Below are 27505 nucleotides of genomic sequence, written 5' to 3'. Positions count from 1 at the left end.
AAAGGAAGTTAATGGATTTAGGATGCTGATATGAAGGCTCTCTCTTTTGATACTACGTACTTTCCCTATCGATAGAGCTGAATTGGCTTTAAATTGGAGAGAACTGAAAACATAGACACTTATTTCTAGCTGGGGAAAAGTCTGAAAGTTTCAGATGGTTGGAAACTATTTGAGAAACTGTCAAGGGCTAGGGGAATCCCAGGATCATTAGTGCTCTGCCCATAAGTAGAGCAATTCTGGACAAGACACTAATCCTCTGAAGATCTCAGTGCGTTAGATTAGACCAGCTCGTTCTTCCCAATCTTGTCCACATCACAGCGCAGCACACCTGTAACCCCCCGGCGGTCGCCGTCCCTGCATATCCTTGTGGACGCTCTCAAGGGAGCCCTCCCATCCGCACGTTCCTTCCAGCTGACGAGCCAGGCAGTCTGTTACTGAGGACAAGCTGGGGTTCCCGCTGTTTCTGACGTCAGCAGCCTTTCCTTCCTTTTAAAAACAAAACAAAACAAAAATCCAAAGTCTTTTTTCCTTAATAGGAGCAAGGAATGAAAACCCTCAAGCCACGCAATTACGCAAAACTCGAACTACCGCACTTGCCCAGCACGCTCTCTGCGAATCTTACGTCTCTTCCCAGCAGGCTCCGGGAACCACCGCGAGACTTCATTAGTTCTCGCGAGACTTATCGGCAGCCATCTTCTTGGGGGTGCTGGGAGCCGGGAAGACCCCCCGAATCGTTCCCATTCAGCTGCCCTTCGTCTTCGTTTGCTTCACTTTTGCCTCTTCTGCATTGCCAGCAACACCCGGCCCCAAGGCTTGAGAGAACGCCCGGGTCTAGGCGCGTGTCGCGCTCTGGTCCAGGAAGATTCGCAGGGGTGGAGGGAAGGGGGAGGGCCCGGGCAAACCGTTGCTGCCTCAGCCGGGGCCAGGGTCCGGGGAGGGGGAGTTCCTGACACCCCGTGGACTCGCGGCCTGCGGCGGTCCCCGCGGAACTGTTCGCTGATCAGGGCTCGCGGGAACCTGCCACGGCGCCTCCCACCGCGGCCCACGCGGGCGGCGCGCGGAGGAGGGGGCGGGGGCAGCGGCGGCTGTAGCGGCCGCGACCTGGGCGGGCGGAGGAGTGTGACCGGCCTCGGGGCCGCTGTGGATGGTTTCTAAAATGATCATTGAAAACTTCGAGGCACTCAAGTCCTGGCTCAGCAAGACTCTCGAGCCCATGTGAGTACCCGAGGGCTGTTTCCTTGCAGGGATAGAAGTGGGAGATAGCTGAGCACACAGATCTGTGCAGTTTTCCAAGTGCCTACCGTGGAGGCCGAAGCGGTGAACGAAGGTCCCAGGGCTGTGTTTTCTCCTCCCCTTAACCCTCGTGCCCAGGTTCCTGGAGCTTGAGCTGACCTTTACCTTATCACTGAGTTGGTCCTTGAACCGACCGACTTTTCTTCCTCTTGTTTTCCCGTTATTTTTAAACCGACCCCACTCTAACCCACAATTCGTATTTGCCAGGGGCCCCCAAGTGGTTTCCTTTAGTGAATCCGAGCATAATCTCTTGTCCACAGACTGTTTTACTTTGTTTCTTTAAATGAAGTGAGTAGCCTTTATTAGGGATTAGGACAGTTCTCGTCTAAGCTACTCACGTTTTACCTAAATAAAACCTCTGAAAGAAAGGCCGTGTCTCCCATGTGCTGTCTGGCTCATAAGCACCTCTTAACTGATTGAAGATGTAACAGGTGCTACGGTGCCCACTAAAATTCCCTTTTCCACGTTTGTTGAATGAGTTGAACACGTTTGTTCGCCTGGAGGAAGAAAATACTGTTTATCCATATGGAAGATGTAACAGTTTTCAGTACGGTCTTATAGGTGGGCTGTGTTTGTGTGTGTGTTATGGGGGGGGGGTTGTTAATGCCTGAAATGTGTTAGATTGGAAAAATTAAGGGGTGTTTTAAGGATTTATCTTTTAATACACTCAAAATATAGGCCTAGTGCTTTGTCAAAATTGGTCGATTTTCAATAAACAGCTTAAAATGCAATGGGGAAAATCCACTCATTTAATGAATTTATTAAGTGCCTTCTATGTACTGTGGGAAGCGTCGGGGCTAGAGCTTTTAAATACCGAAGTCGACAAGACATAATAAACAAGTAAATAAGATAACTTCAGGTAATAATAAGAGTTGTAATGATAGAGGACCATATAAATAGAGGAGTGCTTAGAAGACCTCTCAGAGGAGGTGACATTTGAACAACACCTAAGGAGGAAAAGAAACTATCTGTATAAACGTCTGGAGAAAAAAGATGCTCCTTGAAGAAGGAATAGCACGTGCAAAAGCCCTATAGTGGAAATGATCATAGTGTGTTCCTACAAGAGAGAAGAAGGCAGTTGTGGCTTTAGGGACTCTTGTGATGGGGAGCAAGTGGAAGGATGTGAAGGTGGAAAAGGCCGGGGCCAAATCGTGTAGGCTCTTCTAGGCCATGGTCAAGAGGTAGGATTTTATTTAAAATATAATGAGAAGACAGATGATTTAAAGCAAGTGGAGGTGAATTTGACTTTAACTTTGCCTGCTTCGTGGAGATTAAGGAGTCAAGAATAAAAGTAAGGAGACCATTCTGAAGGGCATTGTAGGCAAAGGTAGAGTTTGCGTTAAAGTGATAGTGGAGACAATTTATAAGTAGATCTGATAGAATTTGTTGATGAGTTGGATGTGGGAGGTTAGGGAAAGGAATAAGGGGTTAGCCTAAGCAACTGAATCCTGGATGGTAGAGAAGGCTTGGAGAGAACAGATTGGGGGTGAAGGGTGGGGTGGTTGGTTTTGATCATTAAGTATAAGGTGTTATACATCTAAGTGAGATGTCAAAATAGGTAGTTGGGTATGAGTTTAGAACTCAGATGGGGACTAGAGATATTCGGAGTCATGCAGATAGTATTTAAAGCTGTGGTATCGTGGGAAATTTCTGAGGAAGAATGTGTAGATAAGGAAGAGGAGCGAGTCCACGTCTGAGGTAGGAAGAAAATGGGGTATATGTCACTAAAGAAGCAAATGTATGGCAAAAGAGGTGGGTTGTCAGTTGAATGAGATGCTTCATAATGGATAAAAAAGGTGGAGGCAGATAGTGGCCCTTAGGTTTGGCAAAATAGAAGTCATTGGTGAACTTAGTGAAAAGTTTCCCTGGAGTGGCATGGTGCGGATAGAAACCCTGTTTCAGTGGATTGGAGAGAGTGGGCAGCAGTGTAGTGCAGTGGTAAGAGGGAGAACTCTGGAGCTAGAGTGGCGGGCTTTGGATTCTGTCTCTGGCACTTATCAGCTGTATGATGTTGGGTAAGTTACTTAGCTCAGTGCCTCCACTTCCTCATGTCTAAAATGGAGTAAATAATATGTATTAAAATCTTTAAACACTGTCTCATTTGTAATTAGCACTCAATAAGTGTTAGGTGAACAGAAAACTTAGAAGAATGTTTCAAGTAAAAAAAGCATTCCCTTTTTTAAGTCTAGTTTTCAAATTACTTATCAGCTTTATTACCATTTCCTTTTTTTCCTCTAACCGAAGAGATTATTTATTGCTACTTAGTGTGTTTGCTTATAATTTGTTTTTACATTTAATAAACTTATTCAAGGATCATATAGCCTACTCAGATGACTGTAGCACTGCAGTCATTACTCCTGGAATAAAGTACTACTTGTAGAGCCTAGACAGTGGTAGGAACTGGGATTGGTCCTTTTGTAATGTACACTGCTGTGGTTAAAATTGAGCCCTTATCCAAGTTCGTGTCCCTTTAATTGCATTTCAGGTGCATTCCTTTAGATGAATTTTAAAGCTGATTCCAATTATTTAAGACCTGTGGTTTCTAACCTTGGTTTCTTGAAACTTTAAAACATGCTCGTTATCTAAAGAGATTTTTTTGCTTTACTTTATAATTGCCAAATAGCACCTGTTTGAGGCAGGACCACTTGAAGGTCCGAGGGTAAGATGGAACTTGAAACTTGTGTAGAACTTTTTACCTGTCCTGCTCGTAAAGTATTTTATGGTTTTGGACTTGCCCGGTAGTTTGAATGTATTAATTCAGCAAAAGTTTATTGAGCACTTAATCTACTCTGTGCTAAGCAGTGTGTTAGATATTGGAATAGGAAACACGATGTGAAATGACCAGGTTCATATTGTTTACCATTTAGTAAGGAAGACAGATGTCAAGCAAGTAATTATATGATGAGTGAGTGTTATGAATCCAGAGTACAGTCAAAATATATGTCAAGAGTTCAGGCAAGGTTTCCTGGCATAATATTTTATCTCAGCCGGGAAGGATGAAGAGCAGTTTGCTGGGATGAATGGATGGGAATGGAGAACTGTGAAAGTGTTCTAGGTTGTGGACAGCAGATGGTATGAAGGCCCCATGATGAAAGAAGACAGGTGTCTTGGAGAATTTGAAGGAAGTAGAAAAAAAGAGCAAGGGGAAGAATAGCTGAGACTGTTGAGTCATGTTAAGGATGTGGGCTATCATTGAAGGATAATGGGAACTCGGGTTTTAGGGGAGGAAAGTTTTCAGATGGATGGAGATATATATATTTGATTGCAGTTTCTGGATGAAATAAAAATTGGTAAATATTTTATTATAAGGTCTCTGTATATCAGGATTCTGAGTTTTCTTTTTCATAATTTATTGAAAATATAGGTATAAAAATGGTCATCTTGAAATACTTAAATTTGATGTTTTGTTCTCCCAAACATTTCCTTTGTCATACTTGCTAATAGATAAAATTAGATGTTGGTCTTTCCTCTAACATTCATTTCTTTTTCATAATATGAACTCCTGGGGGGGGGGGAAGCTATTTTTTTTTAATGTCCAAATTTTGTTTTTGTTTTTTAAAACAGAAAGGGTCTTCTGCTATGGTTTAAAACTTTTTATGAAAAAAATAAAAAAGTAAAAATAAAAATAAAGGCATTCCTGTCATGGCTCAGTGGTTAATGAACCCGACTAGCATCCATGAAGACTTGGTTCGATCTCTGGTCTCCCTCAGTGGGTTAAGGATCCGGTGTTGCTGTGAGCTGTGGTGTAAGTCACAGACTCAGCTTGGATCTGGCGTGGCTGGTGTAGGCTGGCAGTTACAGCTCTGATTAGACCCCTAGCCTGGGAACCTCCATATGCTTCGGGTGCGGCCCTCAAAGAGACAAAAAGAATAAATAAATAAAAATAAAAAAACTTTTTATGAGTTTACACTCAACTAAATCTGATTTATAAAATTATGGATTTAGTTGAAGGAAAACCTTAAAATCTAATCACACCCCTGAATTTTTTATAAAATGCAATTGAGAGGCTGATAGACTTAATGATGTGCCCAGATTTTATTTAGTAGTAAAGAACAGAATGCCTGGTTTTGTGCTCCTGCTACTGTGTAGTGCTATAGAAATAATGTTGTGTAGCAGAAAGAAAACATTTTGTGTCCACAAACCAGTGTTCAAATCTCAGCTCTGCCACGTAGTAACTGAATAATCTAGGCAAATGAACTTCCTTTTTCCTTATTGGTGTGATAGGGAAAATTATACTTGTTTCCTTCTGTAGTTGAAAGGACTGAGAGTCATTTTTAATAGCCTAGTCCTTCCCTCCTTTCTTAAATACTGATTGATTAAACACAAATAGGTTACATCACTGTTATTGCTACTGTTAACATTTGTATGCATTGTGAAAGTTTTGTATCACTTTCAAGTTCTTTGAGGTAAATGCTATTACCTCCATTTTGCAAGTGATGACATTGAGGCAATGAAGTGTGGAGTTAAGATACATGCTCAGTCCTAGCTCTTGCATGTGACTAAACAGTGATTTTTTTTTTTTTTTTGTCTTTTTGCTATTTCTTGGGCCGCTCCTGCGGCATATGGAGGTTCCCAGGCTAGGGGTCTAATCGGAGCTGTGGCCGCCAGCCTACGCCAGAGCCACAGCAACACGGGATCCAAGCCGCGTCTGCAACCTACACCACAGCTCACGGCAACGCTGGATCGTTAACCCACTGAGCAAGGGCAGGGACCGAACCCGCAACCTCATGGTTCTTAGTTGGATTCGTTAACCACTTCGCCACGACGGGAACTCCTAAACAGTGATTTAAACTCAAGTCTTTGACTCTGGAGCCATGTTCTTAGTTTATTACAACACAGTACAGTGTATTCTTTCCTGTTTGTGTGTATATACACATATGTATGTATATATATACTTTTTTTTAAACTATTTTTGTAGTAGTAACTGCTATTGTAAACGTACGAAGTCCTGAAGCATTGTGGTTATCAGTGCTTTAGCGTTTAAGAAAGAAACCTCAAAATTTGTATAGTCTTTTCCCCTTCACCCACTCTTGGTACTTTACCTTTCTCACCATGTTAACGTTTACTTTTGTTCCTGTATTACAGGAAGAACTGAAAAAAAAATGATCTTTTTATTCCTGAACTTTACTCCTGTTTTCCTCCTTTGATCTTTCTTTCCTTTTCTACAGACTCCTTTGGGCATAGAGTTAGTCTCCCATTCCTTAAGGAGGAGAAGCTCAGTGACAATAGCAAAAAACAAAACAAAAATAAAATTTTACTTCTAGTCATTTTCTTGGTAGCCTTCTTTTCCTGTCACTGTTAAAAAACTTCAGCCTCTAATTTTCCACTCACTTGCCCCCAATCATTTACTTCTTAATGCTTTATAATATAGTTTCTTCCTACTTAGACAGAATTGCTTACCTCAGTGTTACCAATGAATTTATTAGATGTAAAGACTTTATAACTTTTAATTCTTTGACCTCTGTATATAGCAGTACACTGTGCTAATAGCTCTTTTTTAAAAAAATTTTTTTTCATGTTTAGGATCCGTAATATTTTGGTTCTCTTTTTCTCAAATCAGTCTTAAGGAGGACTTATCCCCTTAAGCTCTTTTCCTTGCTTGCTTTTGAATTGCATTTTCCTTAGTTCTGTTCCCATGAGTTTTTTTTTTTTTTTTAAACCGTTTCTACTCCAGACTCCTCATTCATATTCATTCCCATGGATGGTTTCTATTGTAATACATGCCCATGGTTTTTTAAAAACTGTGTGTGTGTTGTAGATTCTTTAAAAGTTTGATTAAAGACTTTCTTCCCCAGAATATTATTGTATGTACATATTTGCATTTGAATTTTAGAGGTTTTCTAAGAGCACCTCTATGTATTTATTTTTCACACAAATTTGTTTAGGCTTAACCACTCTTCAAAGCCTTAAGCTTTTAACTCCCACTTGTTAGCTCTAGATCCACCTGGTTCTCTCATCTGAACTTCAAACTCTGTTTGTGAAAATAAAATGTCCTCTGAATTCATTTATTTGCATTTTATTCTCCAAATTATCTGGGTTTGAAATTTTATTTTTTTGGCTTCTCTCTTCATTCCTTTTCCTCCATTCAGTTGATCTTTGGGTTCTATCTCTTTTAATAAGTCTTACTGTTGACAGTGCTTAGTAGGAGGTGCTGCACTCCTTATCTAAACCATTTCAGAGTTCCCATTGTGGCTCAGTGGAAACAAACCCAACTGGTATCCATGAGTATTCGGGTATGATCCCTGGCCTCACTCAGTGGGTTAAGGATCCAGCGTTGCCATGAGCTGCTGCGTAGGTCACAGATGAAGCTGGGATCCTGAATTGCTGTGGTGAAGGCCAGCAGCTGCAGCTCCCATTTGACCCCTAGCTCCCTGCGAACCATAAGCCACACCTGTGGCCCTAAAAAGCAAAACAAATGAAAACCGTTGCAATTTATCTCCTACCAAATCTTCCTATCTCCAGTCCTTTTCTCCCTTCCAGTTCTTCTGACCTGGGTGTGCAGCTTGTTTATATCTTATTGTTTGATCAAAATCTTCAGCACTATGAAATAATTAGTTGCATACTTTTTAACTTGGCTTTCATAACTCTAATGTCTGTTTCACATTATCTTTCCAGTTTATATCTTCCTACTTATAAGTCTTAATTTCAGCAAAGCTGAACTTTACCTTCTGGTTCTCTATCTCATTGTTTATTCTGTCCTTTCTCCTTCAGCTTTCCTCTTCCCTTTAAATAGACGTTAACAGTCATTGAGGGCTTACTATTTGCTAATTATTGTGTGTTCATTGTATGTGAACTAGGTTCTCTTATTCCAGTTTTAAAGATGAAGAAATCATGTCTTAGGAAGATTAAGTAATACACTTCTTTTATAGCTAATAAATGATGGAGAGAGGATTCAAAAGACATTTCTATTCCAGAATTTTGTTATGTATTGTAATGTACTGCCTTTCTCCATTTCCTTTATGTATGTTGAAATCAAAGGTTGAATGTGATTCCAATTCTTCCAGAAAGCCGCTTTTCACTGCTTCACAGTTGGAAGCAGTGACTCTCTCATGGCTCTTCTCTCCTAGCACTTGTTAGCATTGTTTATGACACTTACCACTTGCAAATTTGGTTAGTTCATACTTGTTTTAGTGTTATTATTAGAGTCTTAAGGTCCTTGAAAATAAACTCCAAATCTTAAGTGTTTTCCTATTCTGTATAGCACCTAGCACAATGCCTTGTATGTGGTATAACACCTGAGTTTTACTTTGTATACCCATGACCTAAGGAGAAAGAAGAGGCATTTGTGTAAAACTTTTATTTTAGAGAAGCAGATGTGTGAGCAGTTTGAAGATTTACTAATCTCTGGGTCTTTTTCTCTTTATTTTTACTTTATAGCACTTTCAGATTAGCTAAAGTTGGAGAGACTTTTTAAGGGGGAAAGGACATTGAGGAGTATTAACATTTCCTCATTAAAGTATTGGTGAAGGTTGCTGTGTGCAAGATTGCTCAGTTCCATGGAGTTGTCCAAAAAATTATGTATGGTAATTGTAGTCTAGTGAATTTTCCAGCTGGTGGAAGAGGTTTCCTATAATTAAGGGCTAAAGTATTTTTCCTGACCTTCATTATTGCATTTTACTGCTGCAACTTCTGTTGGCTTTTCTGAGTGATGAATAGTTAAAATGTGTTTAGCATTTTTCTATCTGTTTTTAGCAGTTTCTTTGGCCTTTGGTACTTCTCAAATAAAATTTTATATGTATAAACCAAGATATAGGGATAGTATTATGACCAATGGAAAATAAGATATTCCGTTTTTAGTGTGTACATATTGAGAATGACTAACTCAAACTCGAGCTAAACGTAGGCTTCTAGGAATTTTTTTTCCTTCCTCCTGCTTTCTTAGTCCCAGAGAATAGAGAATAAGTGAAAGAAATGAGTGGATGGTAAACATTTTCTACCAAATTCCTCACTACTCTCCTCCTGTCTTGCTTCTGTGGAAAATTTCCTTTTCAGTTTACAAACTAACTTTTGAAATAAAAGTTTATTTTAAACAGGGTTATATTTAATGTTTTATGTATGTATGAAACAGTGAAGTACATATATGTCATTGGTTCTTCCTGAGATATTTTGCCTAAGAACAATTTTTCTTTCTCCTTTTTTTTTTTTTTTTGGTCTTTTGTCCTTTTAGGGCCATACCAGCGGCATATGGAGGTTCCCAGGTTAGGGGTCTAATCCAAGCTATAGCTGCAGACCTACACCACAGCCACAACAACGTCAGATCCTTAACCCACTGAGCAAGGCCAGGCATCGAACCCAAAACCTCATGGTTCCTAGTTGGATTCGTTTCCACTGTGCCATGACAGGAACTCCTCTTTCTCCTTTTTTTACATAATTGGTATGTAATGACTTGGAGGTTATTCTATATAATGCTTTTGAATTTGCACCCCTTTTAAAGGCTGTATCATGTTTTAACGTAATAGATGATAATTTAACCATCCTTTATTGATTAACTGAACAAATAATCAAGTGTGTACATTTACCATGTGTCCATTTATAATTAACATAAACAGATCACTGCATAAGTTTGAAAGTTATATACACCTATGTAATCACCATATAAAATGAGGTCTTGGAGTTCCCATTGTAGCTCAGTGGGTTAAGAACCTGATGTAGTCTCTGTGAGGATGCATGTTTGCTTCCTGGCCTCACTCAGTAGGCTAGGTCACAGATTGAGCTTGGAACCTGTGTTGCTATGGTTGTCGTGTAGGCCAGCAGCTGCAGCTTCAACTCCTAGTTCGGGAACTTCCATATGCTATAGGTACTGTGGCCTTGAAAAGGAAAAAAAAAAGGTGACTTGGCGTATTGGTTGATAATCAGTTAACTGTATAAGTCTGTTTCTGGACTCTGTCCTAGTCCAATGATACTTATTTATTCTGATGCTTATACCACACTCTCTTGACTATTTGACTTTATAATAAATAGTCTTGAAATTAGGTTGTGTCAGCCCTCTCAGTTAGTCCTTTTATTTTATTTATTTTTCAGCTGACCTCGAGGCATAGGGAAGTTCCCAGGCCAGGGGTTGAACTCCAGCCAGAGCTGTGACCTATGCCACAGCTGCAGCAGATTCTTAACCCATTGTTTATATCTTATATCATGGCTGGAGATTGAATCCATACCTCCACAGAGACAAGCTAGATCATTAACCCTCTGTGCCACAGTGGGAACTCCTCAGCTAGTTTTTTTTTTTTTTTTAAAGATTGTTTAGGTTTTGCTGGATTCTTCTCCTTACCCTATAAAGGTGAGACTCAGCCTGTCAGTATCTGCAAGAAAGCTTGTGGGATTGTTGATAGGGATTGTGTTGAATGTAGAAAGCAATTTTTGAGGAATATCTTCATATTTAGTCTTTCAGTTCATGAATGTAGTATATCTCTCCATTTATTCAAATTAATTTCTCCCAGCAACATTTTGTAGTTTTTCATGTGATGTTCTTATACATCTTTTGCTAGTTTTTTTCCCCCCCGGGTATGTGATCTTGTATAAAAGCCTTTCAAAATTTAATTTTCCAGTTTTTACTGTTAAATTTTTAGAAATATGATTGATGTTTGCATATTGACCTTGTATTCTGCAACTTTCTAAGTATACTTATTAGTTGTAGTCTTTGGAATTTCTTGTACCCATCATGTCATCTATGATTAATGACAGTTTAACTCTTTGATTTTGTTAATGGCTTCACTTATTATTATAGTGGCATATTGACCTGTATTCTGCAACTTTCTAAGTATACTTATTAGTTATACCAATATTACTACCAATGATGGCATCTGTGATTAATGACAGTTTTACTTACGATTTTTTATGCTTTCATTTCTTACTATAGTGGCTAGGAACAACAGTACAAGTGAAATTGAAGTGGTAGGAGTGGACATCCTTGTCTTGTCTTAGAAGGAAGAGACTTAATGTTTCAGTATCAAGTGATATTAGTGCTGGGTTTTTTATAATTGCCTTTTATCAGATTGAGGCAATTCTTTTGTATTCTTAATTTGCAGAGCATTTTGTTGGGACAGGGTATTGAATTTGTCAAATTCTTTCTGTTTATTGAGATGGTCATTTGGGTTTCCTCTCTTTTTATGATAATACTGTATATTACGTGGATTGATTTTTAAATGTTAAGCCAGCTCTGCATTCCCGAGGTAAACTCTGCTTGGTCATGATGTATTATCCTTTTTATACATATTGCTGAACTTGATTCGCTAATACTTTAAGACTTTTTGCTTCTGGTTATGGGGGCTATGTGAATTTTGTTTTTTCTTAAAATGTTTGGTAGACTTCACTGATAAAGCCATCTGGGACCAATGATACTGCTTTTTAAATTACAAAATCAGTTTAATAGGTATAGGTCTATTTAGGTACTCTGTTTTTTCTTTCATCACTTTTGGTAGTTTGTTTTTCAAGACTTTTTCTCTTAAGTTGCCAGATTTGTTGACCAGGAGTTGTTTGCATTGTTGCATTACTATTCATATGATGACTATAGACTGTTGTGATGCTCCTCACCCCTTTAAAAAATTATACTTGATGTTGGTTATTTTACTCTTTTATTTTCTTGGCCAGTTTTGTTAGTAGTATCTTTTCCAAGAACAGTAATAATTTTGTTCATTGTTTTCTGTTCCAGGATTTTTTATTTCCCTTTTTCTGTTTACTTTGAGTTTAATTTGCTGGCCTTTCTCTCTCTTTTTTTTTTTTAAAGGTAAAACCTTAGGTTATTGATTTTACATCTTTCTTTTAGTTTCAAAAGCTGGGGCCCCAGAGGTAAAGCACAGGCAGATATCCAAAATCTTGTCACTGCTGAGATTCCAGCCCCTATGAAAGGAGAACTCCTGATAGTTAGTACCCTCAACACATTGGAAGCCAATGGTGAACGGAATCAAACTGGGCTGCTTACAAAGCCCAAAGCCATGTCAATTACAGAACAGTTAACTCCACTCTAGTGGCATAACAAAAGAAAGGGCCTGTCCTTTATTGAAGATAAATTTTTCTTTACCTCAGTCTCCACCTTAGTGGTTTTTTTTTTTTTTTTGACTGAGATGTTTCAGTATAAAATCAAATAACAAGGAACTCAAAATAGTAAGAAAATAATATCCATATGAGAAGAGATAGTCAACACAAGTATATCCAGAGATGGCCCAAATAGTAGAAGTATTAGGCAAGTACTTTAAAATAACTATGATAAAAATGCTAAAGAATTAATTAGAACTTGTGGACAATGTGCATAAAGATATGGGGAACTTTATGGAAGCTATTAAAAAGAACTAGATTGAAAAACCTAGAAATGAAGATTATGGTAACAGAAATAAAGAATTTGCTTTATAACATTCTGGACATGATAGGGAAAAACAGCAGTGAACTTTGATACAGGAAAATAGAAAATATTCAAACCAAAAGCAAAGGGACAAAAATAACTTTAAAAGATATATCTGAGTTCCGTAGGACAATACCAGACAGTCTAAAGTACAAGAAACTGAAGTCTTGGAAAAAGTAAAGTGAGGCAGAAAAAAGTGAAGTCATAATGACCAAGGACTTTCCAAAACCAATGAAAGATATCAAAACACAGATCCAAGTCGGCAAAACTAAGTAGGATAAAACACACACATACACAGCCTCAAACATATCATAAACTGTTGACCAAATAAAAAGAATCTTAAAAGTGGTCAAAGAGAGAAAAAAGACTCAAATGGAGGCTGATTTCTCATCAAAATCAATGGAGGACAGTGGCATCAGGACAGTATCATAAAAGAGCTAACATGTACAACCACACAATACTTAAAAACACAAGAATTGGAGTTCCTTTCTGGACTCAGTGGTTAAAGAACCCAACTAGGATCCATGAGGATTCAGGTTTGATCCCTGGCCTCACTTTGTGGGTTAAGTCTCTAGCATTGACGTGAGTTGTGGTGTAGGTAGCAGATGGCTCAGATCTGGTGTGGCTGTGGTTGGCAGCCGTCGCTCTGATTAGACCCTTAGCCTGGGAATCTCCATATGCTGTGGGTGTGGCCCTAAAAAGCAAACAAAACAAAACATTTATAAAAATCTAAATGAGGTCAGTTATTACAAATGAAAAACATTTGAATATTTCAGATCCTACAGTAGCACTAATAGCAGTTCAGCAGATCATTGGTTGCTCTTTTAATGTATATTTGAATGTAACAAAAGTGCTTTGAGACCTATAACTGAGAACCTTTATAGGGCATATTTAAAAGAGGCTGTCAGTGTGACCTTTGTTATTTATATATTTATTTTCCCCCCCCCTCTTTCTTTTTAGGGCTGAACCTGCAGCATATGGAAGTTCCCAGGCTTGGGGTGGAATCTGAGCTGCAGCCGCTGGCCTACACCACAGCAACGCCAGATCAGTGCCACGTCTGTGACCTATACCACAGCCAGTAGCAACGTTGGATCCTTAACCCACTGAGCAAGGCCAGGGATCGAACCTGCATCCTCATAGATGTTAGTCAGATTCGTTTCCGCTGAGCCACAGTTGGAACTCCTATATTATTGTCTTGAATGATAGCTCAAGTACTTTACTTTTTAAAAAAAGTTTTCTTTCTAACAGGCACCCTGTGAAAGAGATGGATTCTATTTTGAAAATTACTTTATAAACTCGTACTTATAAACATTCTGCGAAGTTTTTCAAGAGCTTTCTCAAATTGGATTGTGTTAAAGTTTGAAGCTTCTTATGACATTGAGTGCCCAAGTTGGAAGAACAGTTATGTTTTATGAGGAATTATGACTATTCATTATGGTTAGGAAAAGTTTTTTGACTCCAACTCACCTTTGTTTTCAATTTAAGAGGTTTTATTGCCATCCCTAAATGTTTGGACATTTTAGAGACTAGGTTATAAGATACTGGGGAAGGTCAGTTAAAGTAGTGGAGTAACTTAGATCTCTTTTTAAGAATGAAACTGTGGTGTTTAGAGATTTGATTAGGTTGTAACATTTTGGAGACAAGACTAAATAGCAATTTTTTATTCTAATTTTAAGAATGAGTTGTTACAATGCCTGAATTTGAGCTTTGGCTGGCTTTGGTAAGAGGTAGGAAGAAAGAGGTAACATTCTTAGAACATTATGTACTGAATATGCTGAGGGCCATCTCAGCAGTCAGGATGTGGAAGAAATGGCAGCTAAGAAGGACTCGTCAAAATGCTTGTGACTTTTTTTTAAACAGCTGCATCCGGGGCATATGGAAGCTCATAGGCTAGGGATTCCAGGTCAGAGTTGCAGATGCAATCCATGCTGCAACTGCAGCAACGCTGTATCCTTTAAACCACTGGCCAGACTGGGAATCAAACCCGTGCTTTCTGCAGCAACCCAAGCTGCTCCAGTTGGATAACCTACTGCACCACAGTGGGAACTCTGCTTGGGGACCTTTTTTTTTTTTTTTTTTTTAATTTAATTTTCCCACTGTACAGCAAGGGGATCAAGTTATCCTTACATGTATACATTACAATTACATTTTTTTCCCCAACCCTTTGTTCTGTTGCAACATGAGTATCTAGACAAAGTTCTCAATGCTACTCAGCAGGATGTCCTTGTAAATCTAAGTTGTGTCTGATAAGCCCAAGCTCCCGATCCCTCCCACTCCCTCCCCCTCCCATCAGGCAGCCACAAGTCTTTTCTCCAAGTCCATGATTTTCTTTTCTGAGGAGACGTTCATTTGTGCTGGATATTAGATTCCAGTTATAAGTGATATCATATGGTATTTGTCTTTGTCTTTCTGGCTCATTTCACTCAGTATGAGAGTCTCTAGTTCCATCCATGTTGCTGCAAATGGCATTATGTCATTCTTTTTCATGGCTGAGTAGTATTCCATTGTGTATATATACCACTTCTTCCGAATCCAATCCTCTGTTGATGGACATTTGGGTTGTTTCCATGTCCTGGCTATTGTGAATAGTGCTGCAATGAACATGCGGGTGCATGTGTCTCTTTTAAGTAGAGTTTTGTCCGGATAGATACCCAAGAGTGGGATTGAGGGGTCATGTGGAAGTTCTATGTATAGATTTCTAAGGTATCTCCAAACTGTTCTCCATAGTGGCTGTACCAGTTTACATTCCCACCAACAGTGCAGGAGGGTTCCCTTTTCTCCACAGCCCCTCCAGCACTTGTTCTTTGTGGATTTATTAATGATGGCCATTCTGACTGGGTGTGAGGTGGTATCTCATGGTAGTTTTGATTTGCATTTCTCTAATAATCAGCGATGTTGAGCACTTTTTCATGTGTTTGCTGGCCATCTATATATCTTCCTTGGAGAAATGTCTATCAGGTCTTTTGCCCATTTTTCCATTGATTGATTGGTTTTTTTGCTGTTGGGTTGTATAAGTTGTTTATATATTCTAGAGATTAAGCCCTTGTCGGTTGCATCATTTGAAACTATTTTTCTCCCATTCTGAAAGTTGTCTTTTTGTTTTCTTTTTGGTTTCCTGCTTGGGGACCTTCTTATTCACCTTTTCTGGTATCTGTGACAGCTCTTTGAACTTGTAGCACACCTTAATACTTGTCAAACTTAGGTTTGACCTAAACTGAGAATTGTTTTTTTTTTATGAGTTTTCCTTGATATGCCTCTGATTTGGTATGTTGTTGCATAGTGTGATAATTAGTAGATACTTTTTTTTTTTTTTTGGTCCTTTTGCCTTTTCTAGGGCCGCTCCTGCGGCATATGGAGGTTCCCAGGCTAGGGGTCTAATCGGAGCTGTACTGTAGCCGCCAGCCTATGCCAGGGCCACAGCAACGCGGGACCTGAGCCACATCTGCGGCCTACACCACAGCTTACGGCAACACCAGATCCTTAACCCACTGAGCAAGGCCAGGGATCGAACCCTCAACCTCATGGTTCCTAGTTGGATTCGTTAACCACTGCACCACAACAGGAACTCCATTAGTAGATACTTCTAACCAGTGTGATTGGTTCTAGGAAAAAGGTAGACATATGTTATCTAGTCTGAAACAGACAAGCACACCAGTAGTAACATTTTAACAGTGGTAGAAATATGTGCAGATCTTAAGGTTTGGCAGTTCAGGAAAAATATGTAAAATGTTTCTACTTAAAAGAATATAGTTATTCTTTATCCTTCCTAAAGGCTCAAACTTTGTTCATGAGTGTTCAGAAAAGGGAATTCTATGGCTCTTGAAAAAGACCTAGAGGAAAAAAAATTGTTTCAGATTACATACTGAATTAGTTTTTAATTCAGTTAACTGAAATTCCTGGGAATGAGAGTAGGGGAGGGAGTGCAGTGATGGTGAAAGCTTAGCATCTTACTCCTAAAAAATGACCCACTTTGTCAGATTATATGATTCAGTGCATTTGTTTTAAAAATGAGGAAACTGAAGCTTGGGGATAAAATACTAACCCAGTATTACATAACTAATGAATAGGAATTAGAAATATGAAGACCCCTGGGTTTGTGGAGTTCATTTTAGTGCCTTTTTTTTTTTTTTTCTCTTAATACCAGAATGCATCAAGGAAAAGCTGACACTGGCTTAGAAGAGAACATATATTTGAAAGGGAATAGTGCTTCGAATATAGTAAGTAGGATTTCCTATTGTGGCTCAGCAGTAATGAACCATGAGAATGTGAGTTTGATCCCTAGCCCCGCTCCGTGGGTTAAGGATCTGGTGTTGCCTTGAGCTGCATTGTAGGTCACAGATGTGGCTGGGATCTGGTGAGCCTGGCCGTTAGTGTAGGCTGGTAGCTGCAGCTCCGATTCAGCCCCTAACCTGGGAACTTCTATATGCTACAGGTGCGGCCCTAAAATATATATATATGTTTTATATATAACCCCCATGTAAGGGGTTAGAATAGGCATCTTAGAACTTCAAGTTTTTATTATATTTCATCCTTTAGTAATCCATTTGTTTCTGTGTTTGGCAGGTAAATGAAGTGTTTCTTACTTATAAGCATATTTGTAATTATTTCTAATTTGGCAGAGCAGCTTTTTTGTCAGATGAGAAAACTGAAACTTATTTTCCTTAGTCTGAGGTTTGTGAGCTGAAATATGTTATAACAATTTCCCTTTTTAATTAAAAATTCAGTGTGATTTGGTAACAGTATTGGAAAACTGTTGTGTCCGTATTAGAAAGGGACCTAGAAGTGAATATATACTATACAAACAACATTAGCCAGACATTTTTTTTTTAAAGAGTTTGTGGGGAAACATTGTTAGAGTTTAATTGGAAACAGTGACAGGACTAGGTTTTTCAGATTTCTAGTCTTAGTGATGTTCTTTTGGATAATTCTGCCCCTTCTTGGTCAAGAAAGAAAATAGAAAATGGTCCCTAGCATCTTTTCTCTCTTAGTAATTGAAGGGATGAAGTGCTTCACTGATCTGTTTTGTAACTAGGTAGATATGAATCCACCTGTAAGTAACTGAAAGTATGGCTTTTGGAAGCCAGAGTCTTTTCCCAGAGAATTCAGTTCTTACTCAACTGAATTAGAATGTAAGACATATAAGAAATAATTGAGTTTTGTTGTGGGCTCCCATATCAGCATTTCACCTGCAGTTCCTTTTTTTTTTTTCTTTTTAAAGAGAGAGTTCGTTGACATGATTCTTTAACCACAGCTGTCTGTGCTCAGTTTGCTGTTTGGGCCACTGCTTTTTGCTTTGAAGAATATACAGTCTGATTAGTGGGTTTTATCTTTGGGAAGACTGATTTTGTCTTTGACTTAGATGCTTACTAGATACTTCCTGAATAACTTCTAAAGCAGCATTCTCAAATGTGTGAGGACTCGTGGGGTTTCTTGACCCTTTTCTGGAGTGTATGAGGTTCTCACTTTTTGCAAAAAAAGTGTCTGTGTGAGCCCAGATTTTCTTCATATATTTAAACCAAAACAGCATATCACAACAGTGAATGTAAAAGTAGATGTAAGAATTGGTTTTCTATTTAAGCCAGACATGAATGGTATCTCCATCAAAACAAAAGTGAAACATTGGCAGTCTTCTCACTAAATTTTTATTTTGTTGTGGAAATAGGACTCTTTTTTTTTTTTTTTTTAATAAAAATAGGGTACAGGTTTCCTCCGATATCTGAAAATAGAGTGTTCTTTGAAAACTTCCGTTAAGCCGAAATGGTGTAAAGTGAAGAAGCAATTTGTTACCTTAGGACTTATCTTGTTAATGGATGCACAAAATAAATGGAGATAAAACACATGCTCACAAATCAGTTCAAAGCTATGGTGGCTTGATGCTGAAATGCCTAGTGTAGTTCCTGGGGAAGGAGCTTGGTGGTCCCACTCTTGCTGCTTAGGATACCAGCTACCTCTACGTGACTCGCTATAGAAGAAATGCTGGATGCTATTTTTGCTTTTCATCTTTTCTCATAAAAGGAAAATCCTTTTGGGATTTCTTGTGGTTAGTGAAAACAGTTTCCAAAAACAGTGAAAACAGTTATTTTGTAAAAGCTTCTCAAGGTGGCATAAAACCGGCTTTTGAAAAGCAGGTAATACCTATGTTTATTAGTTTCAGGTGAGGCTGTTAGTTTTTGAGCTCTGTCATCCCTGCCCTGCAGTGGGGATATTGCTCAAACTGGGAAAAATCAGTCATTTTCAAGGATCAATGCTCTGGGAGAGAGAGGAGGTTCTTTTCTCTAGCTTCACTAGCTGTCAGAATAATGTAAGCCTAGAACTGCGCAGAGCTGTCTTTGTTGCCTTGTGCAGAGCACCTGCCCCAAATGAAGCAAATTCAAAGGAAAGCAGAATGGAAAGGGAGTGTCCTGGTAAAATCATTTGAACTCCTAAATCCAGCTATTCCTAAAGTCAGTCCTACTATTGAACTTCCCATTTATATCAATAATTTCCTCCTTTTAATTACTCCTTCTACCCCTGCCCCCTCATTTATATTAAGTTGTAATGGATTTCTTGTTATTTCAAACTGTATTAGTAATTTAGATTTTTCTCATTTTTAAAAATTTAATAAATATGGTAAATAATGGTGATATAACCCTTTTAAATAAAATTTCTTTGGGGTTCTCTATAATTTTTAAAGTGTAAAAGGATTCTGAGACCAAAAACTTTTGAGAACCACTGCTCCCAGGGTGAGACAGAATTGCTGTCCTTTCTTGTGGGTAATATAAGGGAATGAAAGGACTATTTGAATATTTTCAGTATTACAATGACATGTTTTGTGATAAGTTTTTGCAGTGTTAAGAGGTGGTTTGTATGATGCTCATGCATGGATCATGTTTAAATATGCTTATTTTGTGATTTTATTTTGTGATATGAAGTGGTTATGTAATAATTCTTAATGAATAACTTGTGCTGTTAACTAAATGCTGCATACAAATAATCTATTTTTGCCTCTTTATTTGAATTGACTGAAGTTTATGATGGCAGTTGAATTTTTCAATGTACATAGTATGTTTGTTGCAATGGAATTTGGTTTTTTTAAAAGAGTAGTTTTAAGTGAAGGATAATAATTGTATGACTGATGCAAATTAGATATTTTTCTTGAATATGAGGTAAAAATTTGGTAGGAACAGATGTGGGTGTATATCCGTGTTCTAAAGTTATTGAGTTAACATATTTAAATTTAATTTTTAATTCCCACTGCCACCTCCAGCTCCTCCTCCTCAAGATTACTGGAAGTGGAAGCTTGGGTTAAATTTCATCAGTTATCTTCCCTGAATTTCTAAAGCCTCCAAGAAACTTGAGCAAAACAAAACAAACTTCTTTTTGAAATATTCTACTGGAGCGTTAGCTTCTTTTTACTGTACTGTCTCATTACTAATTTGAAAGTACTAAATTATAAAGTAAAATCTAGTATGATGAGTGTGTTAGGATTAATTAGAACCTTTATATCTAGGGGTGATTTTTGATTCATGTTTTTTTGAAGTCTTTCTTAAAATTAAGTTCTTTGGGGAGTTTTCCTTTTTTAATAACGTTTGATTTTCTCATTGCTTTGGCTTCTCTTATTTAGTGTATGTGCTCCCTTCCCCAGATACAGCTGGAAGAGAATGACCCTCTTAGATGTTCACCTCATGCTTTTCAAGAACATCATTATTAGGTTTATCCTTAACACTGTTTATTCAGAGATAAAATTTTATTTTTATAAAGCCTTTAAAATCATTGGTTTGAATGACTTCGTAGTGATCTGGATATTTAACTTGTTAGAGTTCATTAAAGTAGATAATTTTATTAAAAAAATTTTTTTTGGCTGCACCCGCGGCATATGGAAGTTTCCCAGCCAGGGATTGAATCTGAGCTACAGCTCTGATCTATACCACAGCTGCGGCAATGGCAGATCATTAACATGCTGTGCCACAGTGGGAACTCCCAAAGCAGTTAATTTTAAATCCCTGCAGAGGTGCTAGATTAGAAATCCAAATGTTCATGAATGCTTACTTTACTCCATCCCACTGGACCCCTGTCTCTCATGCTCCAAGTAGATACCACCTCAGGCCTTTTCTGTTAGGCTCCCTCTGCCTAGGCTGGCCCTTTTCCAGAAAGCCAGAAAGCTTGCTTGAACTCCATTCTGTTCTCTGTTTAAATTCTGATCTTTGTTTAAATATTAGATCCCTGTTTAAATATCAGTTCATCAGTGCTTCCCTGTGATCTAATCTAATATCTACTCATTCATTCCTTCTCACTCCCTTTTCTTCCCATCATTCCTCCTCTTCTGTATTTTATCCCCTTACTTTGCATCATTTCTCTTCAGAGCACTGTCTACATGAGAATACCTTGTGTATTGTCTGTCTCCTCCCTATACCGCCAGTGTAAATTCTGTGAACACAAAGGGACTTTATTTTTTTCAAAGTTGTATCTTTAGGATCTACAATGGTGCCTGACATTGTAGGTGCTTATTAAGTATTTTTGCAAGATGAAGGTTATATTGGAAGATAATCAATAAACTGTTGTAAAGTTTTATTCCCAGAACTTTATGAAGATGGGAAAGAAAGGGTTCCTGACAAGTGAGCTAATGGTCTGGTGAGATTGGTACATATATTCTCTTTGTCTCCCTTTCAGTATTGTCTCAAGGTACTGTGTGAGGCTCAAAGGCTACACATATGCGTAAGAAGTTCTGTTTTTGGATTTTGATAATATTTTTGATAAAACTCTTTCATAGTGTGTATTTTATCTATAGTATAGTGTAGTTTTAAAAAATTATGGAATTCTCTTATGACAGGGGCTAAGGGATCTGGCATTGTTACTGCGGCTGCTCAGGCCGCTGCTGTGGCACAGGTTTGATCCCTGGCTTGGGAACTTCCACATGCTGCAGGCACCCCTCCCCCCAAAAATTGTTACTAATATTTATAGATCAGTAATTGAAAAGAATCTGTATTAGCTGGTGTATTATACATCTACACAATATCCCACGAACAAATTAAACCTAGGAATTATACTCTTTGGGGTTTGTGAGGGATTCACTGTCTATCTAGTGCTTATCTGCCAGGGGCTGTTAAGTTTATGCTTGAGGCCATTCTAAAGATGGAGAATTCACTTTCTTTCAGGCACTTTATTCAGCCTTTGGGAGGCCTCTGATTATTAAAAAAATTCCGTCTCTATTTTAAGCCAAAATCTGATGTTTCCCCTTACTGGTTCTAATTATATCCCATGGAGGATTTATTGAATAAATGTAATCCTTCTAACTTGTGATACCTCTTCAATTATTTGAATATCTACCAAGTTCACTCTGACATTTCAAATTTCCAAGCTGAGAATCCCTAGCTAGCTATGTGATAATGATAACCATTTACCATTCTGGTCATTTTCTAAGAGTGTTTGAGTTTGTTTATATATTTATAAAAAGCGGCACCTAGAAGTGAAAGCAGTGGCACCCCTGCTGCACAGAGAAGCTATACCATTTCCTCCCTAGTTCTCAATTTTATATTTTCTTGCATCTTTATGATTTGTTTTCCTCCAGTCATTCCCTACTTTATCTCATTTGAGTTTCATTACTTAAAATACTTAGTTACTCCCCTTTTACCCCACCTTCCACATGCTGTTGGTAAGTTGTGGTTTCCTTATTTTGTAGTTTCTGGTTTTCTTTGTATTTTCCTTCTCCCCCCCCCTCCCCGCCCCAAACACTCATATACAGAAGGGCAATTGGAGTTGGAGCACTCTATGGTCAGAATCATACTTTATGGGCAGATAATGTTTTTTTCTGGGCTTAGAAGTACTTATGGAACAAAGAATTAGTGGGAATTTAGCCTATTTTCTAAGGTAGGAGTGAAGTTTGTCACTCTTTCAGCCTTTTTTCTTTGTCCTTAACATTTTCAGAATCTGAGTCTTTTTTCTCTCCCTGATCTGAAAGATTTCAGCCCCACTTTTCTTTCATGTTTCCAGAATGCTAGTAGTACAGTAGAGGGTCAAGAATAGCTCTGATGAGATAATGTATCATTCAGATCACAAATCTGTCCTCAGCAGTATCAACTGGTATAGTAAAGTATCTCATGAACAGTCTTGTTTAGAATAAGAATATAATTTCCTTTTGATTTGAATTTAAACATTTCATTAAATTTTGCATAGCAGGTTATTATTGCTAGATGTTCAGATGAAGTAGCATTGGTGCTTTTAATTAAGATACATAGAAGAGAGAATGCACAGTTTGCTTTTTGTCCCTGATCCGTAACATTTTGGTATATTATTAAACTTCTGTAGTTCAGATTATCTTTTACTTAGCTATAATTTATAAGTATGTCCTTTTTTTGTTTTGTTTTCAAAAGCATTGAAACAAAGATGAAATGGCTTCCTATAAGACTTAAGAAAATTTATTACCTCCCAAATGCATATTCACCTGTTTTGCCATTAAATATGAAATTATAAACCTTGCTTCTACTGTGTACTTTGCAGTCCAACAAATTTCAAGAAGTAGTTTGCCTCTCAGGCTATTTCAGATATTTAGCATTTTTGTGTATAATATTGTGTTAACTTATTGTGGTTTGTTGTGGCTTTTTTTGCTTCTTGATTTGATATGAATTGAGTTTAATAGATGTTGAGCAAAGATTGTTCAGGAATTTTACCTTGCTTTTTATAGAAGATGAATTTATAGTCTAGATCATAATAATTTAAAAAGTCACAAAGGTCTTTCTCCACATTTTTTTCTGCTAACATTTTAATTCTCTTTTAAAGTGTCTTTTAAATAATGGAGAGGAGTTCCCGTCGTGGCGCAGTGGTTAACGAATCCGACTAGGAACCATGAGGTTGGGGGTTCGGTCCCTGCCCTTGCTCAGTGGGTAAGGATCCGGCGTTGCCGTGAGCTGTGGTGTAGGTCGCAGATGCGGCTCGGATCCCACGTTGCTGTGGCTCTGGCGTAGGTTGGTGGCTACAGCTCCGATTCGACCCCTAGCCTGGGAACCTCCATATGCCGTGGGAGCGGCCCAAGAAATAGCAAAAAGACAAAATAAATAAATAAATAAATAAATAAATAAATAATGGAGGGAATGGAACAGATTTGGTGTTTAGCCAAGAGAAATGTAAAGTGGTGGTTATTCTAAAGTCTGTTATTAAATTGAAAATTCACTGCAACTATCAAACCAATATTCAGTCAAATTACAGCATTTGGGCTCAGTGTAGAGAATATGAATTTGTTCATTAAGAGTAGTTGTAATAAAACAGTATAACCTAGTGATAGTATTATATATCACAGTGATTCTCAGTAAACTGAAGTATGTTTAGCTTGGGTCTAATTAGGTTAATGTTTAGTTGGTTGTATTTATTTGGGTTACCTAACAGGAATAGTGTTTTGTGGTTTCTTATGCAGTGTTACCAGATAGCTAGATATAGGTATATCTGTAGATATATCACGAAGTTATTGTCCCATTTCTTTATGCTTATTTCATCACAGATCTTAGTACTTCCGTGCTCATGATAAACATGAAAAAAATTAACTTACCACAAATCATTTTGTCTGCATTTAAAAAGTTGTTGGTATAAGGTAAATATATTGAAATAAATTTCAAAGAGAAAGTGTTTAAAAATCTCACATATCATTGAAATGAATTTTTTTCCTCCTTTTAAAATTATAACTAACTTCAAGTCTTTGTAAATAAATGGAACTAGATCTATGAGAAAAGTTGATTTATGATTGCTAACAAATTACCCTGAAACTTAGTAACACAGCAGACATTTATCATCCACGACATTCATCATTCCTGTGGGTCAGAAATTTGGAGCAGGTTAGCAAGGTATTTCTGTCTCAGTCTCTTATGAGATTGTAGTCAAGCTCTTGGTCAGTGCTGCAGTCTTTTCGAGGTTTCACTGGGGCTGTAGAATCAACTTCCATGCTCACGCGTATGTAGCTATTGTCAAGAGACCTTAGTCTTCCCTGGAACCCTCATTTCGTAGCCACATGGTGCTCTCTGTAAGGCTGCTTAAGTGTCCTTGAAGTGTAGCAGCTGATTTTTCCAGAATAAATGATTCCAGAAAGAGAGCAAGGCGGGTGCCACAGTGCCTTTTATGACCCAAACGGTGTCTGACCATAAAAGTCAAATACTATCACTTCCGATGTATTCTCTTTGTTTTAGAAGCAAGGTGCTAAATTGAGCCTACTTTCAAAGGGTGGGGAATTGGGGTCTCTACCTTTTCAAAGGAAGATGGAAGAGTTTGAAGACACAATCACCACAAAGGTGCGCACTAGGCAGTCTTCCTTAATAGAGTAATTCTCAACTCTGACACTATCAGACTTATCTCTACAGCTTTTATAAAACAAAACAAAATGCAGGTGGTTGATTTAGACCTATCGATTCACCTGCAGTCAGATTTTCCTTAGGTGTATCTGCTGTGCAGCCAAAGTTGTTCACTGTCTTTAAGTTGTAGTTTTGATTTAGTAACATGTCACTGCCGAACTTTTGTAGAATTGTTACATTCCGGCTATGTATGGGAATTAAGGCTTTTTGGAAATGTATTAAGTAATTTTTAGCTTTAATGTGTATGGTTTACTTATTAATAGTCTAGCATTTGACTTTTGGTAGAACATATGGAATCTCTATTTTGTGTTTATTATTGTTAGAGTTAAAATTGCTGACAGTTGTTAGAATAAAGAGCAATAAAAATAAATTGAAGGATGTCATGTATCAAGTATGTTTTTCCTCAGATGAGCTATTAAGATATCCTATCCCCCCTCTACTTGTAGTCATCTCTCCCATATATAATTCCCTAATATATTTGTCTTTTTTAAAAGCCATGATTGGTAATTCTTTTTGTGTCATCTGTATCCTTCAAAAATCTGATTTTCTGAGCATTATTTATGTTATTGTCAAGGAACTAAGCCAAGCTAGAAAATTAAATCTAAGCTGGTGTGGGAATGGATTCTAAGTTGAAATTTTGCCAAGTTGTTGACATAGAGGACTAGTAGAAAGAAAGTGAGGCAGATGTAGTTGAGGAATTTAGAGGTTGTTTGAAATAATGGACTCTGAGGGGAGAGTAGCAGAGGAAGTGAGCAAAACTGCCTTGGACAGCAACTAAGGATATAAGGAGGCATTGGATAGAGAGTTGGTGGCTATAACTGGATGTTTATATCACCAACTATGTTGAAGGCCTGATTTTGGGGTAGCTCATTGTAAGGGACTATCTGGTGTAGCGGTTAAGAGTGTGGATTTTGGAGTAAGAAATTTAATTTTAAATCTTAGTTCTGTTACTAACTTATATGGGGTTTTGGACAGTTTGCTTAGCTTTTTTTCTGAGACTTGGTTTCATTAATAAAATGATTGTTAAATACAGTGTATAAAGTATGGAGCACAGTTCATGGCACAAATAAGGTTTCAGTAAATGTTAGTGGTTAGCTATTGCTATTACTTTATTGTTATTTATCCTAAGTTTTAAAATGATCTTTAATTAAATAGACAATTTTAGATCAGTTGAAAAATAATTATCTACTTTTTAAAAATTGGTTGGGTTGTGGTTCAGGCATCAAAAACTTTGCTGATCCTGTTTCTTTTTCACTTTAACTTCTCCCTCTCCGCCCTCTTCAACAAGTAACCATAGTTATTTGTTTATACTTCTACATATGTTTTATTCATACATAAGCCAATCCAAATATGTAATGATAACATTGCTTTCTATGAGCCAGATGCTTGTTACGTATATTAACTCAGACTATCATATTGAATAAGTTAGTCTGTTACTGGAATTTGTAGAATGTGCAGTTGATTATGGCTCAGTTTCCTTCAACATTACTTTTTTATTCAGCTGTGATGCAGATCCATCAGCCCTGGCAAAATATGTTCTTGCTTTGGTAAAGAAAGACAAAAGTGAAAAAGAGTTAAAGGCCTTATGTATTGATCAACTGGATGTATTTCTTCAAAAAGGTGAGATCTTTGGCTTAAAAATACTACTTTAATAAGTTATTTACAATAAGATTCAGAGAGTATTAAAGGAGGTCATTCTTAAAGAATGATGATTTTTTTTACTTAAAAGATTAAAAAAATGACTGAAAGATTTTGCTGCTTAGGAACCTACTTTGAATGTTATATAACACAGTACTTCTCAACTTTTTTCACTTTGCCAGCATCTTGATAATGATAATATTTCTGTTTGGCACATTGGGCAGAATATACAGAGACTAGTCATGGCTGGTAGTGACTGACCCAGAGTCTTTGACATTTTAGCTCTTAGTACCCTGAGAACTGAATGGATCAGTATCCCTTTGAGACTTGTGATATAGCACATTAGTTGGGAAGCTATTGGTCTTAGTATAGTTTTTTAGATTTATAAAAGTCAAAGTATATTTCATCATGTTGAAATTTGATATGGAGAATAAATATCTTAGCAAATATCTTTTAATCTATGGTGTTTTTGGTTTTATTTTCAGAGACACAGATATTTGTAGAAAAGCTTTTTGATGCTGTGAATACAAAGAGTTATCTACCTCCTCCAGAGCAGCCATCATCAGGAAGCTTAAAGGTAGAATTTTTTCAGCACCAAGATAAAGATATAAAAAAAGAAGAGGTAAGAATTTGTGTTAAATTTTACATGTTCTTTAAGAATGTATTTGGAATAATTAAACTAAGTTTTATTTTTTGTATCCATTGGGAGTCCTCAAGACCATCACCAGGTCTGTTTCACAAGGACCACTCACAGGACTGAGCATAAGGTCATATTCACAGCTATGATTCTTACGGTGAAAGGATACAGAGCAGAGTCAGCAAAGGGAAAAAAGTGTATGGTACAAAGTTGGGGGGAAAGTAGGGACAGACTTCCAGAGGCCTTTTCCAGTTGAGTCAGACAGGATGCACTTAACAAATAGTGGCAGCA

At 37.7% G+C, this 27505-nt stretch overlaps 1 protein-coding gene across 13 annotated transcripts in view; it reads left to right on the top strand.

Moving 5' to 3' along the window:
• The first annotated feature begins 948 nt into the window (after positions 1 to 948).
• The window catches only part of RBM26 (RNA binding motif protein 26), an 82575-nt gene continuing 56018 nt past the window's right edge, over positions 949 to 27505 (top strand). For 3 of the 13 annotated variants that reach the window (XM_047756504.1, XM_047756505.1, XM_047756503.1), the window contains exons 1-3: positions 955 to 1215; positions 26441 to 26559; positions 27063 to 27199. In XM_047756504.1, coding sequence (XP_047612460.1) covers positions 1145 to 1215; positions 26441 to 26559; positions 27063 to 27199 — 327 coding nt within the window. In that variant the 5' untranslated portion in view covers positions 955 to 1144. Of the gene's footprint in view, positions 1216 to 26440; positions 26560 to 27062; positions 27200 to 27505 lie in introns of all 13 variants that reach the window. The other 10 variants (XM_047756516.1, XM_047756511.1, XM_047756515.1 and 7 more) reach the window with 8 other exon arrangements.

This window comes from Phacochoerus africanus, chromosome 13 (genome assembly GCF_016906955.1).
Source record: "Phacochoerus africanus isolate WHEZ1 chromosome 13, ROS_Pafr_v1, whole genome shotgun sequence".
Classification (NCBI taxonomy): domain Eukaryota; kingdom Metazoa; phylum Chordata; class Mammalia; order Artiodactyla; family Suidae; genus Phacochoerus; species Phacochoerus africanus.
The sequence above is the reverse complement of the archived record's forward strand: the minus strand, read 5'-3'. Positions and strand labels throughout refer to the sequence as shown.